Source organism: Aotus nancymaae, unplaced genomic scaffold (genome assembly GCF_030222135.1).
Source record: "Aotus nancymaae isolate 86718 unplaced genomic scaffold, 86718_ANA_hifiasm-v0.15.2.pri h1tg000062l, whole genome shotgun sequence".
NCBI lineage: Eukaryota > Metazoa > Chordata > Mammalia > Primates > Aotidae > Aotus > Aotus nancymaae.
The window spans coordinates 31,451,104-31,465,761 of NW_026988476.1; the positions used below are offsets into that span (position 1 = coordinate 31,451,104).

Sequence of the window (14,658 nt, forward strand, 5' to 3'; positions counted from 1 at the left end):
CATGTGTTCTCATTGCTAAACACCCGCCTAAGATTGAGAACATGCGGTGTTTGATTTTCCGTTCTTGTGTCAGTTTGCTGAGAATTATGGTTTCCAGATTCATCCATGTCCCTACAAAGGACAAAAACTCATCGTTGTTTATGGCTGCATAGTATTCCATGGTGTATATGTGCCACATTTTCCTTGTCCAGTCTATCATTGATGGGCATTTGGGTTGGTTCCAGGTCTTTGCTGTTGTAAGCAATGCTGCAATGACATACGTGTGCATGTGTCTTTATAATGGAACGATTTATAATCCTTTGGATATATACCCAGTAATGGGATTGCTGGGTGAAATGGAATTTCTATTTCTAGGTCCTTGAGGAATCACCACACTGTCTTCCACAGTGGTTGAACTAATTTACATTCCTACCAACAGTGTAAAAGTGTTCCTATTTCTCCACATCCTCTCCAGCATCTGTTGTCTCCAGATTTTTTAATGATCGCCATTCTAACTGGCATGAGATGGCATCTCAATGTAATTTTGATTTGCATTTCTCTAATGACCAGTGATGATGAGAATTTTTTCATATGTTTGTTGGCCTCATATATGTCTTTTGAAAAGTGTTTATTGATGTCCTTCGCTCACTTTTGAATGGGTTTGCTTGTTTTTTTCTTGTAAATCTGTTTTAGTTCTTTGTAGATTCTGGATAGTAGCCCTTTGTCAGATGGTTAGATTGCAAAAATTTTTTCCCATTCTGTTGGTTGCCAGTTCACTCTAATGATTGTTTCTTTTGCTGTACAGAAGCTCAGGAATTTAATTAGGTCCCATTTGTCTGTTTTGGCTTTTGTTGCCAATGCTTTTGGTGTTTTAGTCATGAAGTCCTTGCCTATGCCTGAATGGTTTTGCCTAGATTTTCTTCTAGGGTTTTTATGGTGTTAGGTCTTATGTTTAAATCTTTAATCCATCCGGAGTTAATTTTAGTGTAAGGTGTCAGGAACGGGTCCAGTTTCTGCTTTCCGCACATGGGTAGCCAGTTTTCCCAACACCATTTATTAAACAGGGAATGCTTTCCCCATTGCTTGTTTTTGCTGGGTTTGTCAAAGATCAGATGGTTGTAGATGTGTGGCATTGCCTACGAGGCCTCTGTTCTGTTCCGTTGGCCTATATCTCTGTTTCGGTACCAGTACCATGCTGTTTTGATTACTGTAGCCTTATAGTATAGTTTGAAGTCAGGTAGTGTGATGCCTCCAGTTTTATTCTTTTTGCTTAGGATTGTCTTGGCTATGCAGGCTCTCTTTTGGTTCCATATGAAGTTTAAGGTGGTTTTTTCCAGTTCTTTGAAGAGGGTCATAGGTAGCTTGATGGGGATAGCGTTGAATCTATAAATTACTTTGGGCAGTATGGCCATTTTCACAATATTGATTCTTCCTAACCATGAGCATGGAATGTTTATCCATCTGTTTGTGTCCTCTCTCATTTCATTGAGCAGTGGTTTGTAGTTCTCCTTGAAGAGATCTTTTACCTCCTTTATTAGTTGTGTTCTTAGGTATTTTATTCTCTTTGTAGCAATTATGAACAGCAGTTCTTTCTTGATTTGGCTCTCTTTAAGTCTGCTATTGGTGTATAGGTATTTTTGTGATTTCTGCACATATATTTTGTATCTTGAGACTTTGCTGAAGTTGCTTATCAGTTTCAGGAGAGATTTTGGGCTGAAACGATGGGGTCTTCTAAATATACAGTCGTGTCATATGCAAACAGAGACAATTTGCCTTCCTCCTTTCCTAATTGAATGCTGTTTATTTCTTTTTCCTGCCGGATTGCTCTGGCTAGAACTTCCAATACTATATTGAATAGGAGTGGTAAGAGAGGGCATCCTTGTCTGGTGCCAGTTTTTAAAAGGAATGCTTCCAGTTTTTGCCCATTCAGTATGATATTGGCTGTGGGTTTGTCATAAATAGCTTTTATTATTTTGAGATACATTCCATCGATACCTAGTTTATTGAGAGTTTTTAGCATAAAGCGCTGTTGAATTTTGTCAAAGACCTTCTCTGCATCTATTGAGATAATCATGTGTTTTTTGTCTTTGGTTCTGTTTATGTGGTGAATTATGTTTACAGACTTACCTATGTTGAACCAACCTTGCATCCCCAGGATGAAGCCTATTTGATCGTGATGGATAAGCTGTTTGATGTGCTCTTGCAATCGGTTTGCCAATTTTTTTTTTGAAAGAGAAAAAGAAAGAATGAGAGAAAAAGAAAAGAAGAAAGAAAGAGAGAAAGAAAGAAAAAAAGAATGTAAGAGAGAAAGAGAGAGAGAGAGAGAGAACGAGAATCTTGCTCTATTGCCCAGGCTAGAATGCCATCTAAAAATAGGTATTAAAAACCTCTTTTATGCCAATGATTGTGCTTAACAGTGGAGACAGGTAGGAATAAGGGAGGAAAATAACAAACAAGCAGCCAACCAATATTTCATTTAAACCTGTGAAATGCTATGCAATTGCTGAGGAGTGATTTACTTCCAATTATGTGGTCACTTTTAGAATAGGTGTGATGTGATACTGAGAAGAATGTATGTTTTATGGATTTGAGGTGGAGAGTTCTATAAATGTTTATTAAGTTTACTTGTTCCAGGTCTGAGTTCAAGTCCTGGATATCCTTGTTAATTTTCTATCTCGTTGATCTGTCTATTATTGACAATGTGGTGTTAAAGTCTCCCACTATTATTGTGTGGGAGTCTAAGTCTCTTTGTAAGTAAGTCATTAAGAACTTGCCTTATGTATCTGGGTTCTCCTGTATTGGGTGCATATATATTTAGGATTGTTAGCTCTTCTTGTTGCACTGATCCTTTTACCGTTATGTAATGTCCTTATTTGTCTCTTTTGGTCCTTGTTGCTTTAAAGTCTATTTTATCAGAGACTAGGACTGCAACTCCTGCTTTTTTTTTCTCTCCATTTGCTTGGTAAATCTTCCTCCATCCCTTTATTTTGCATCTGTATATGTCCTTACACATGAGATGGGTTTCCTAGATATAGCACACTGATGGATTTTGACTTTTTATCCAATTTGTCAGTCTGTGTCTTTTGATTGGGGCATTTAGCCCCTTTACATTTAAGGTTAGTATTGTTATGTGTGAATTTGATCCTGCCATTTTGATGCTAGCTGGTTGTTTTGCCCATTAGTTGACACAGTTTCTTCATTGTGTCGATGCTCTTTACCATTTGGTACGTTTTTGGAGTGGCTGGTACTGGTTGTACCTTTCTATGTTTAGTGCCTCTTTCAGAAGCTCTTGTAAGGCAGGCCTGGTGGTGACAAAATCTCTTAGCAGTTGCTTGTTCATAAAGGATTTTATTTCTCCTTCGCTTGTGAAGCTTAGTTTGGCTGGATGTGAATTTCTAGGTTGAAAGTTCTTTTCTTTAAGGATGTTGAATATTGGCCCCCACTCTCTTCTGGCTTGTAGGTTTTCTGCCAAGAGATCTGCTGTGAGTCCAATGGGCTTCCCTTTGTGAGTAACCTGGCCTTTCTCTCTGACTGCCCTTAGCATTTTCTCCTTCATTTCAACCCTGGTGAATCTAATGATTATGTGCCTTGGGGTTGCTCTTCTTGAGGAATATCTTTGTGGTGTTCTCTGTATTTCCTGGACTTGAGTGGTGGCCTGCCTTGCTAGATTGGGGAAGTTCTCTTGGATAATATCCTGAAGAGTGTTTTCCAGCTTGGATTTATTCTCTCCGTCACATTCAGGTACACCTATCAAACATAGATTAGTTCTTTTCACATAATCCCATATTTCTTTGAGGCTTCGTTCATTTCTTTTCACTCTTTTTTCTCTAATCTTGCCTTCTCATTTTATTTCATTGAGTTGATCTTCGATCTCTGACATCCTTCCTTCTGCTTGGTCGATTCAGCTATTGAAACTAGTGTATGCTTCACGAGGTTCTCATGTTGTGTTTTTCAGCTCCATCAGGTCATTTATATTCTTCTCTAAGCTGTTTATTCTCATTAGCATTTTGTCAAACCTTTTTTCAAGGTTCTCAGTTTCTTTGTGTTGGGTTAGCACATGTTCTTTTAGCTCAGAGAAATTTATTATTATCCATCTTTTGAAGCCTGTTTCTGTCTACTCATCAGACTTATTCTCCATCCAGCTTTGTTCCCTTGCTGGTGAGGAGTTGTGATCCCTTGCAGAAGAGGCATTCTGGTTTTGGGTGTTTTTATACTTTTTGTGCTGATTTCGTCCCATCTTTGTGGATTTATCTACCTGTGGTCTTTGTAGTTGGTGACTTTTGGATCGGGTCTCTGCATGGACGTACTTTTTGTTGATGATGAAGTTATTTATTTCTGTTTTTTGGTTTTCCTTCTAACAGTCAGGCCCCTCTACTGTAGGACTGCTGGAGGTCTACTCCAGACCCTGCTTGCCTGGGGATCACCTGCAGTGGCTGCAGAACAGTAAGGGTTGCTGCCAGTTTCTTCTTCTGTTATCTTCGTCCCAGAAGGATACCCGCCAGATGTCAGTCTGAGCTCTCCTTTGTGAGGTGTCTCTTTGGATGTATGGGAGTCAGGGAGCTGCTTGAGGAGACAGTCTCACCCTTACAGGAACTTAAGTGCTGAGCTGCGATGTCCATTGTTCCATTGAGATCTGCTAGGCAGGTATGTTTAAGTCTGCTGCAGCAGAACTCATAACTGCCTTTTTTCCCAGGTGCTCTGTCCTGGGAAGGTGGGGCTTTATTTATAAGTTCCTGATGTGCTGCTGCCTTTTTTCAGAGCTGCCCTGCCCAGCTAGGAGGTAGCCTAGTCACAGTCTGTCAGCAGAGGTGTTGCTGAGCTGCTGTGGCCTCTGCCCAGCTGCTGTGTGAATTTCCTTGTGGTTTTGTTTATAGGGGTATAGTCAGAACTGCCTCGGTGATGGCCGTCTGCCTCAGTAATGGCAGTCTGCCTCAGTAATGGTGGACTGCCTCTGTAATGGCGGACTGCCTTGGTAATGACAGACTGGCTCAGTAGTGGCAGACTGCCTTGGTAATGGTGGATGCCCTTCCCCCTACAGAACTGGACCATCCTGGGTCCAGCTGTGCTTGCTGTGAAACTCTCAATGTAGAGTGTTTCATATTGCTGGTCTTTGTTGGGGTGGGACCTGCTGAGCCAGATCACCTGTCTCCCTGTTTCAGTCCCCTTTTTTTCAGTTGAATGGGTGGCTCTGTCTCCCAGGCATTCCAGACGCCAGTTGAAACGGCTGCCCAGATTTATGTGAGTTTTTATGCAGAGACCCACTGCACCAGCCAAAACAGCCATGCTGGAAGCTTGTGGCATTTTTCAGCCCAGGAATCTCCTGGTCTGTGGGCAGTAATAACTTGTTTGGAAATGTGGTGATCACTCACCCTCTGTGTTGTTCTCCCTGCACTGCAGAGCTGTTCCTATTTGGCCATCTTGGATCCTCCTCTCAAGTTCATTTAAATATGTGTTGGTGTTTTCTTTTTTTTTCTTCCTTGATGATACTGATAACATTCCCTACAGGAATAACATTTAACCTATGAAACACTAATTATTTTCTTTTTTCTCAGGATGAACTTGACCTCACAGACAAACATAGAGAAGCCATGTTTGCACTTCCAGCTGAGAAAAAATGGCAAATATACTGTAGCAAGAAAAAGGTAAGATTTTCATTGTGATTATGGTTAACTGGAAAATAATCGTTTTGATTCCCTCTGCTCTTCCATTTTACCACTAGGATTGGACAGCTGTTTGTAATGTGAAACCAGATTGAATGTGTTATGTTGTGGCTGTGGTGTTAGATGTAGCCAGTGCTACTGGCTGGATGGTGTTTTTATCAACACTTCATTGGACTCTCCTCCATCTGTAACCATCATTCATAATCATGTGTAACTGAGACCTAAAATAACATTTGCTTATGCAAGTTAGAAATTCCCCTCTGCTCTTCACACGGCAGTCTGTATACAGTTGTCTAGGACCTGGTATGGGGTCACAGCCCTCTACAGCCACCTTCTGACAACTTTCCATTTCATCATCTCTCTGGTGTGGCCTCATCCCGTGCTCCAAGATGACTCTCCAGCCACTTCATGTTCCAAACCAAGAACGGAAGAAAGGGAAGAAGGCATAGGCTCCCCAACTCCCACTTTGAGGGACACATTCCTGGAGTTATATGTCTGACTCTCTCTCATATCCCACTGCTGGTTGCATGGCCACATCTGCTGAAAGAACGAAAGTCTTTATTCTGGGCAGTCACTTCCCATTTAAGATCAGGGGGTTCTATTACTTTGAGAGATGAGGAGAATGGATATAGGGGACAGTGAAACACCAAAGGTCTTCTTATTCCCTAGTATCTGTGGCACCAGGCATCGCTCCATGGTGACTGTATCTCCTGAAATATAGTCCTCTCTGCCATCTTTTAAACCCTGTAGCAGATTCTGAGTCTATCCTCACACCCATTTTTGGGGACTAATCCTATTCATGGCCACCTTTTACCACTTGTCCTTCTGTTCCAACAGAGACTTAAACCAAGATGGGGTAATGAGAAGGGCAGGGCTAGCACCTAGCTGTCCAGCAGACAGTGGACACTTTGGTTACCTACTCCTGACCCAGGGAAACAGGAACAAACCACAATAATCCAATGTTTTTTCAAGACACCACTAGGGAACCTTTTACTAGGTGAAACCAATATGCAGGTTGGGACCTCTTGTTTGTCATCTCTCAGCACATCTGCCCCCTCTTTGCTTCCTTATGTAATTGCCCTGTGCCACTCTCCTGGGAGCATCTTACATTACTCAGTAAAGGGACTCTCTCCCTAGCAGTGAGCCTGTGTGAATGGCTCTCCATCTGACTTTATGCCTCTGATGAAGAGGCACCATGTGTCATCCATCTTTGTAACTCCAGCATCTGATACTTTGAAATGAATGCATGATGACTGAACCACTGAATTGTCATTAGTGTTACACTGAATACTGTCAAAAAAAACTAAAGCACATTAATTTTCCACCCGAGCAGTTGTAATTGGTATAACTTGTGTCAGATTTGGTTCTGGTGGCCTTTGCTGAGAAATGTAGTCAGCCATAACCCCTCAGTATGATCTCTGAGCCTCTATCAGATTATTCCCAAACTGAAGCCTTGAGAGTTCTTAATCCAGTAGTAACCAGTATGATACCATTGTGAAATAAGTGTCTTCCTCTCCTCTTCTGCTCTTTCCCTTTGTATACATTGAACCAACTAGAAAACCTCTCTGTCGACCTGATTGTCATGGCTCAAGAAGCAAATATAATACATTGACAAAGAATTTTAAGATGAAATAAAATGTGCTCAGTTCTGAAACTGGTGTTATATAGCCTTTGGAAACAAGGGAACTTTTTGCACTGCCATCTTAAAAACCTGCTGCTAGAACCTAGAAAGAGAAATCCTCATGTTGCAGGTATACACAGAGGATGTTGTCTATTTTGGCTCATGCTAGTGCAGATTTTTTCTGAAAATTAGGAAACAATACAAAGAAGGGATTGAGAATGTTCACTAGAGGAAAGAAAAGGGCAGGAAAATGGGAGCAGCTTACTGAGAGGAAAGTTTTCTTCTTTCCCAGATTTTATTACACCCTTGACAGCAATAGAAAGTTAATCATGGAAACTACTGCCCCTTAGATTAGAAAAGGCAAACGCTGGAGAATAGTAATGACCTCGGGCTTGCAGCTGCTGCTCATTTTTCAATTTCCACACCTATCGAATCCCCTTGCAAACCTCATCTCAAGTGTGCATGATGTGGGGTTTGCTTTTTGTAGGAGGATGGATATGGATGTGGCCACTGGCCTCAGAATCCCACGTTTTGACAGATGGGCCTTTCTTACTAGTACCTGGCCAGATTGCACAAACCTTTGAGAATGCACTTCTCCTTCTAGCTTCATTTCAACAGTTTGGCTTCCTTACATGACTTAGCAATCAGTGGGAAAGCCATTTTAACTTGTTAGGGAGTCTCATGGGCTTCTAGATTTGCCTCACTTTAAAATGGATGGTAGCATTGTTTGACCAAAGATTTTCTTGATTTGAGCTTCTAACACTATTAAACTGAACTTTTAGGGCACTGCAATAAATACACAATGAATACGAGAACACAAAAACTGAACCAGGAGAAGGATATTATGTTTACCTCTTTTCAGAGAATGTAATTTCCTGAGGGACAGGTTGCCCATTCTCAGAATGGAGCCCCATGGTGGCCATCCTTAATATTAAGAACAGATTATTTTCCTTGGAACATCTCTTGTGTAGCCTATTCAAATCAGGCTTATCACCAGCAAGCCAAGCCACATCCATTTCTCAGGCTGAGGAAAGCTACACCTCAGGGCTCTGTCACATTTCCCATCTTTCAAGATTAGAACACAGGGCATTACAGACATTCTCACACATAGTAAAGTCATAGAGTAAGGGGCCACTGGAGCCAACCGAAACAGATGGTGTGAGCTGGTGAAAAGCAAACTTTCCATGTAAAAATGAACAGAAGTTGTCAAGGCCAGTGAGCCTGGGACCGAAAGACAGGGCCAAGCTTGGCTCAGCCAAGTGTCTGTTTCCCTGTGCAACAGCGACTAGAGTCCCAGCAGCAGCTATCTGCTTATCAGACTCTGTGCTCATTTATGAAACTTCTCTATCTCCGTCTCTGGTTGAAAACCTATTTCCAGAGCCAAAATGAAAGCAGAAAGTATTTCTCAGACTGAAATGATTGTAAAGAAGTTAATTGAAATTTTGTCTAATTGAGTAATATCTGGTAGGGGAGTAAGAGATGGATGTTAAGGCCTTGTTGAAAGTCCAAACAAATCTAAAACCTACTGGACTGGTTGGTCATCCTTGCTTTGTTATAGACAGCAATCCACTGTCATTTTTTTTTTTTAACTTTCATAAACGGTCCAAAAAAGATTCTGTTGGTTGGGATGGGGTATTTTCAGATAGGAAATGTTTGTGGTTCTTATCTTTAAAGGTAATTCCCTTTTTAGTTCCAATCACAACATACTCTTTTGTTTAAATGAGGTTTTTCCCAGTCTCTAGCCAGAAACTGCATCTGTTAACAATCTTTTGGATTTTAAACTGAAGCTTTTTAAACAATGAGCCATCTGACCACAAAAGGCATCTGGCCATGCTGTATTTGCTTATTGTTAACATGATTTTTAAATCCTGGGAAAAGTAAGGAGTAAGTCTTCAGAGAGGAGAAAATAAAATGGGTATATACATGTATTATGCTGGTATCTTAACAGCATAGGAAGAAATAATCTTTAATTGCTGTTCTGTCCAGGAGCAAATGTACAAGTTGTGTCACTTAACCAGTCCTTACTAGTATCCAGAAAATACTTGTACCCTTTCGTGGGTGTTGGAATTTGCAAAGTAAGTAAATGGGGGCTATAGACACTGTTAGCTGTGATGACAGCAGATATTTGAGGCAAAGACGAGGATTTGATGATTGTGCCTAGTTTTTCCTCTTTGTTTCTGATCTCTAAAGCCAAAGCTTAAGTAAATGGTATTAGATTTTTCTTATTACATTTCTGTGTGTTCTGAGTTCCACTTTAGGGAAGGTGAGTTTTTCCTCTGCTGCTGAGTATGTGTTTGATTCTACCTTAATTAAATAATTCAGTAATCTTGCCTATCCTGGCTGCAGTTCAGCTATCGTGATTTCTGCAAACTATTGATCTGGTGCTAGCTACATACTGAAGACATCCAGGGAAAGTGGCTGAAAGTTCAGCTAGTACTTTTCATTGAAAAGATCCTTAATTTGGTTTGTATACCCAGATTGGATCCATTCCTCACTCTTCCCTATAAAAAGGAATTCGTTTACCACATGTACAAAAAGATTAAAGTTGTATTGTGTATGGCCATTGGGATGCAATTCTTTCAGTTTCTGGAGAGGTGAAGCCCTCCTGTGTTTGCAGTGCTAGAGAGGCAGTAGCTTGAGCAAAACATGGATTTACACAGATTTAAATGAATATGTGTTGAAGTAGTGGAATTAAGGACAAACCATCCATTTCTACCCAAACTAGCTGGAAGATGAGGAGACGAGTCATTGGTCCTCTGATTCTTCCCAATATCCTAATGAGAAGAGGGGTAAACTAAGAAGGGAAGCAGTGGCTGGGCACTGGGCCTGAAGATGTGAGAGAGAGGAGAAGTTAGATGTCCTCTTCTTTCTTGTACTGTGATTGATTAAATATACAGTAAAGTGAGCATTGGATTTCCAGGTGCCCACTTTGCTAGGTGTTAAGATTTGGGAGAGGAAACCAGTAAAAGGGAAAAAACTAGACTTCTTCGGAAGTACCTGGTTCAATCTTCTGCAATTGAGTTTTCAACTCCAGTGATGGGTTCAAACTGCCATTTGTGCTCTTACTTGATGAGAGCTTATAGAAAGTGGCAGAAACAGCAGTGAATAGAAAGAAATTTGTCTGCCTTTTCTTCCCTGCTTCTCCAAAGACTATATAAGGAAAGCATAGTCATTGCAGAACAGCCAGCATTCTAGACTCTGAAGGCTCTGAAATTCTCTGTCTTATCTACATAGTCCCTGGCATTGAGAGAGGAGGATTTGTGTATGATCACATATTGAAACAGTAAGAAATAACAAGCTTTGAGTATCTGGTGTTTCACTCATCAAAGCAGTGCAGTTGATGAAGGGCAAGGGAAGTTAGTGTGTGATTTGTTTGTTGTGCATTGAGTATCTTCTCTGGGACAGAGAAAACTAGACAGAGAATCTAGACTCTTGACTAGATTCTGAGGATGATTAAAAAATGAGATACAACCTCATGCCAGTTAGAATGGAGATCATTAAAAAATCAGGAGACAACAGATGCTGGATAGGATGTAGAGAAATAGAAACTCTTTACACTGTTGGTAGGAGTGTAAATTAATTCAACCATTGTGGAAGACAGTGTGGCGATTCCTCAAATATCTAGAAATAGAAATAGCATTTGACCCAGCAGTCCCATTACTGGATATATACCCAAAGGATTATAAATCATTCTGTTATAAAGACACATGCACACAAATGTTTATTGCATCACTGTTCACAATAGCAAAGACTTGGAACCAATCCAAATGCCCATCAGTGATAGACTGGATAAAGAAAATGTGGCACATATACACCATGGAATACTATGCAGCCATAAAAAAGGATGAGTTCATGTCCTTTGCAGGGACATGGATGAAACTGGAAACCATCATTCTCAGCAAACTGACACAAGAACAGAAAACCAAACACCACATGTTCTCAATCATAGGTGGGTGTTGAACAATGAGAACACATGGACACAGGGAGGGAACATCACACACCGGGGTCTGGGGTTTGTGGGGCTAGGGGAGGAATAGCAGGGGGTGAGGGGTTTGGGGAGGGGTAGCATTAGGAGAAATACCTAATGTAGCTGACTGGGCGATGGATGCTGCAAACCACAACCACGGCAGGTGTATACCTATGTAACAAACCTGCACAATCTGCACATGTACCCCAGAACTTAATGTATAATAAATATATTTTTTAAAAAATAAGCCAAATTTATTGAAGTGGATGGCCCTGGTAGGAGAAGCAAATAGAATCAAATAATAATCAATTGTTGTCATAAGCTCCATAAAAGGGTAAGCAGACAGGCTCTGGGGCACAGAGGAGGGAGCAGCCAACCTCTAGGTGTGTATATGTGTGACTGAGACAACCATTCCCTTACCACTTTGACCCACCATTGGTTACGGCAGTGAGAGTTGATGTTTGGCTTTGATCTCATCATCTAGAAACTGGCTCCTTTTTCAACATTTGAGCTATGTTTACATGTACTGTACACTTTCCCTTTTGATTTCTATTTTGTTTTCTGTCCCTTTGCCATTGCTTAAAAGGTCAAGTTTGGACTATTGACTGAATCTGATCTTTACTAAACACAATTTGTAGATCCTGTTAGGAAATCTGTAAAAGGCTTGAACTTTTGAACAACAAAGTCAGTGCATGGGAAGACTAAAATAATTGAGGCTTGTTCAGTCTGAGAAAGAGAGTCAGATGGAAACTCCAACACTGCCTAATGTTCAGTGGATGCGCCCCAGTGAAACTGTATTATTGGTCAAAATATTACCAAATCCCAATTGGTCAATAGGAGCTGCCCCAAGCCCTCCCAGTAAAAACCACCCTGACAATCTGGCCCTTCTCCCAAAGACCCACAGGTCTTCCCCCATTAGTCTAGGACGGAAGGGCTAACTCCTGGCCTGGCACAGCCTGGAACTTCACTGCCCTGTTCCTACGCTGCATCATTGGTTCTTATTCATCAATGCCCTTGTTACACTGGTTGATCAACATTTTGAATATTGACCTGCAGATGTTGGCCAAAACCATTTGGTAATGTGGGTCCAGAGTCTGGAACATTCCTGTTCTAAAAAGTGGTAAGAGATGTAGAAGAGGAATTTTTGCGAGAATGTTTGTGGCAATGTTGTCTCTAAAAGCCAATGACTGTAAACAACTTAGAGGATAGCCACGCTGTAGCCATAGCCATACTATGCATGCAGACAGCAGAGCATCTTGCAGCCAGGGAAAAATAGGTTTCTAAAGAAATGTTAATGACGTGGGACTCTGCTTAGCATTTAATAGCAAGATTTTTAAAAAGATACAGTAGTCTCCTCCTCTCCCATCCATGGTTTTGCTTTCCGTGGTTTTACTTACCTACAGTCAACTGAGGTCCAAAAATAGGTGACTACAGGACAATAAGATGTTTTGACAAAGAGAGAGACTGTACTCACATAACTTTTATTACAGTCTATTGTTATCATTGTTCACTTTTGTTATTATTGTTGATAATCTCTTGCTGTGCCTAATTTATAAATTAGACTTTATCATAGGTATGTATATGGAAAAAAAAGTGTATGTAGGGTTCAGTACTATACAATCCAAGGTTTCCAGCATCTACTGGAGGTCTCAGAATGTGTCCCTCATAGATAAGCGGGGACTACTGTAAAACTTTGTAATTAGTGTAATCAAATGTCTGCCAAAGTGTATATAAAGAGGTAAGTGGACAGAAAAATAATTGTGAGCTAGAATTGTGGGTGATTCCAAATTTTCTGAAGCACATTATTCTCTCTTTTACCTTAAAATATTTTTTCCTGGTTGTAAAAAATAAAATTGCTCTGTTTAAAAATTCATGCAATGCATTTTATATTAGGCTTTAGCTAGAGAAGTAAGACCACTGGGACATGGTCTGTTTCTCTCTGTCTCAACAGATGTGGTTCAGCTTAGCCAACTTGAAGCTTACAAAGCCACCACATAGTTCTATTAAAATTAGGATGAAAAAAATAAATATTTAAAATGCAGCCAATGCTTGTGTTGTCAAGACAATGTTGACATATTTTTTCTTTGTCCAGCTCAATTTCTCTCTCTCTCTTTCTCTCTCTCTCTCTCTCTCTCTGTCTCTCACTTTCTACTCTTACCTAGGAAGAGTAAAGCAAAGGTTAATCTGTAAACCACCCAGGTTTTAGCACACTTATCTATTTAGGCAGTGACTCTGAAGACACAGTGATTGTGGCCCTGATGAGATGCTCTTGGTTTTCTGCCCAGAAACCCCCTGAGGGCATGTTTCTCATTGTCCTTGCCCTCCTAAGTGCTATCATCTTAAAGCTAGTAACCCATTTCCTTTCTTTATTTTCTTTTTATTGCAAAAGGCAGCACTATTAAAATGAACACTGAATTTTAGATCTGAAGTGTGAAATACTGTTCATTCAAAGATTCTCTCCCTCTGACAGTCAAGTTAGATTATAGTCTAACAAAAAAGCAATTCATTTTTTAATATTTATTTGCCTCCTTTTCCTCTAATTCCTTTGTTTAATGATACCAGTGTTGGGTATTACTTTTGTTTTCCTGTCAGCTTTACCACTTATGTCATTTGTCCCTACAACCACCCCTGCCTTGTGTATCCAGAATGGTCCTGTGCCTACAGTGTGCATTTTCATAAATGTTGCTTCTCAGTAGATGCCCATTCTCTTAATGAAGCAGCAGTAAGTGAATGTACTCAAAGGTTGAACCAAAACATTAGCTGTCTTTTCTCGTTGGTGCTTGGATAATTGAATTAATCTGCAATATTGTGGACAACTTGTGGAGCTATCTGTTGAGTATAACATTCTGCTTCTGTAGAGTCCTCCTTAGAGATGGATCTTCTCCAAAAGCCTTTCAATCCAGGGATCTGCATGTAACTTTCCTGAATTATATTTGTCCCTCATAATTGTTCCAAACTATAGTATAATGTATGTGTAATACAGTTTTTTCTAAGATAAATGGAAACCACATAAATACTTTGTATAGTTACAAGCCATCTAAAAGATAATCTTAGAAGGGAAGATACCATTTACTAGTTGCATGACCTAGGGCATGTTAACCTCTCTAATTTCTCCCTCCTCTGTAAAATGAGATTAACTTCATGGGGTTGTAGTGAAAATTAAATGAGATAATATGATTTAGTACTTATCAAGAGCTTGGAGGCATGGTAACATTAGCTGTTGTCATAGTCAATGGTAACAATGGTGACTATGCTGCTAATAGTATGAACTAAGTTTCTACTTATTCACCCATATGCTGACCTGGGATTAATCTCCATTTTTCTTTTTTTTTTTTTTTTTGAGTGATGTTAATGTCTGGTTTTCTCAGAACGATAGTGATAATTTCAACATAGCTGAACTGTAGGATATTTCAGAGGCAGAAATAGTAAGT

At 40.2% G+C, this 14,658-nt stretch overlaps 1 protein-coding gene across 2 annotated transcripts in view; it reads left to right on the forward strand.

Moving 5' to 3' along the window:
- DAAM1 (dishevelled associated activator of morphogenesis 1) overlaps nt 1-14,658 on the forward strand; it is a 186,814-nt gene that overhangs the window by 98,625 nt on the left and 73,531 nt on the right. For both annotated transcript variants that reach the window (XM_012442281.3, XM_012442283.3), the window contains exon 3: nt 5,532-5,621. In XM_012442281.3, coding sequence (XP_012297704.1) covers nt 5,532-5,621 — 90 coding nt within the window. The remainder of the gene's footprint in view (nt 1-5,531; nt 5,622-14,658) is intronic.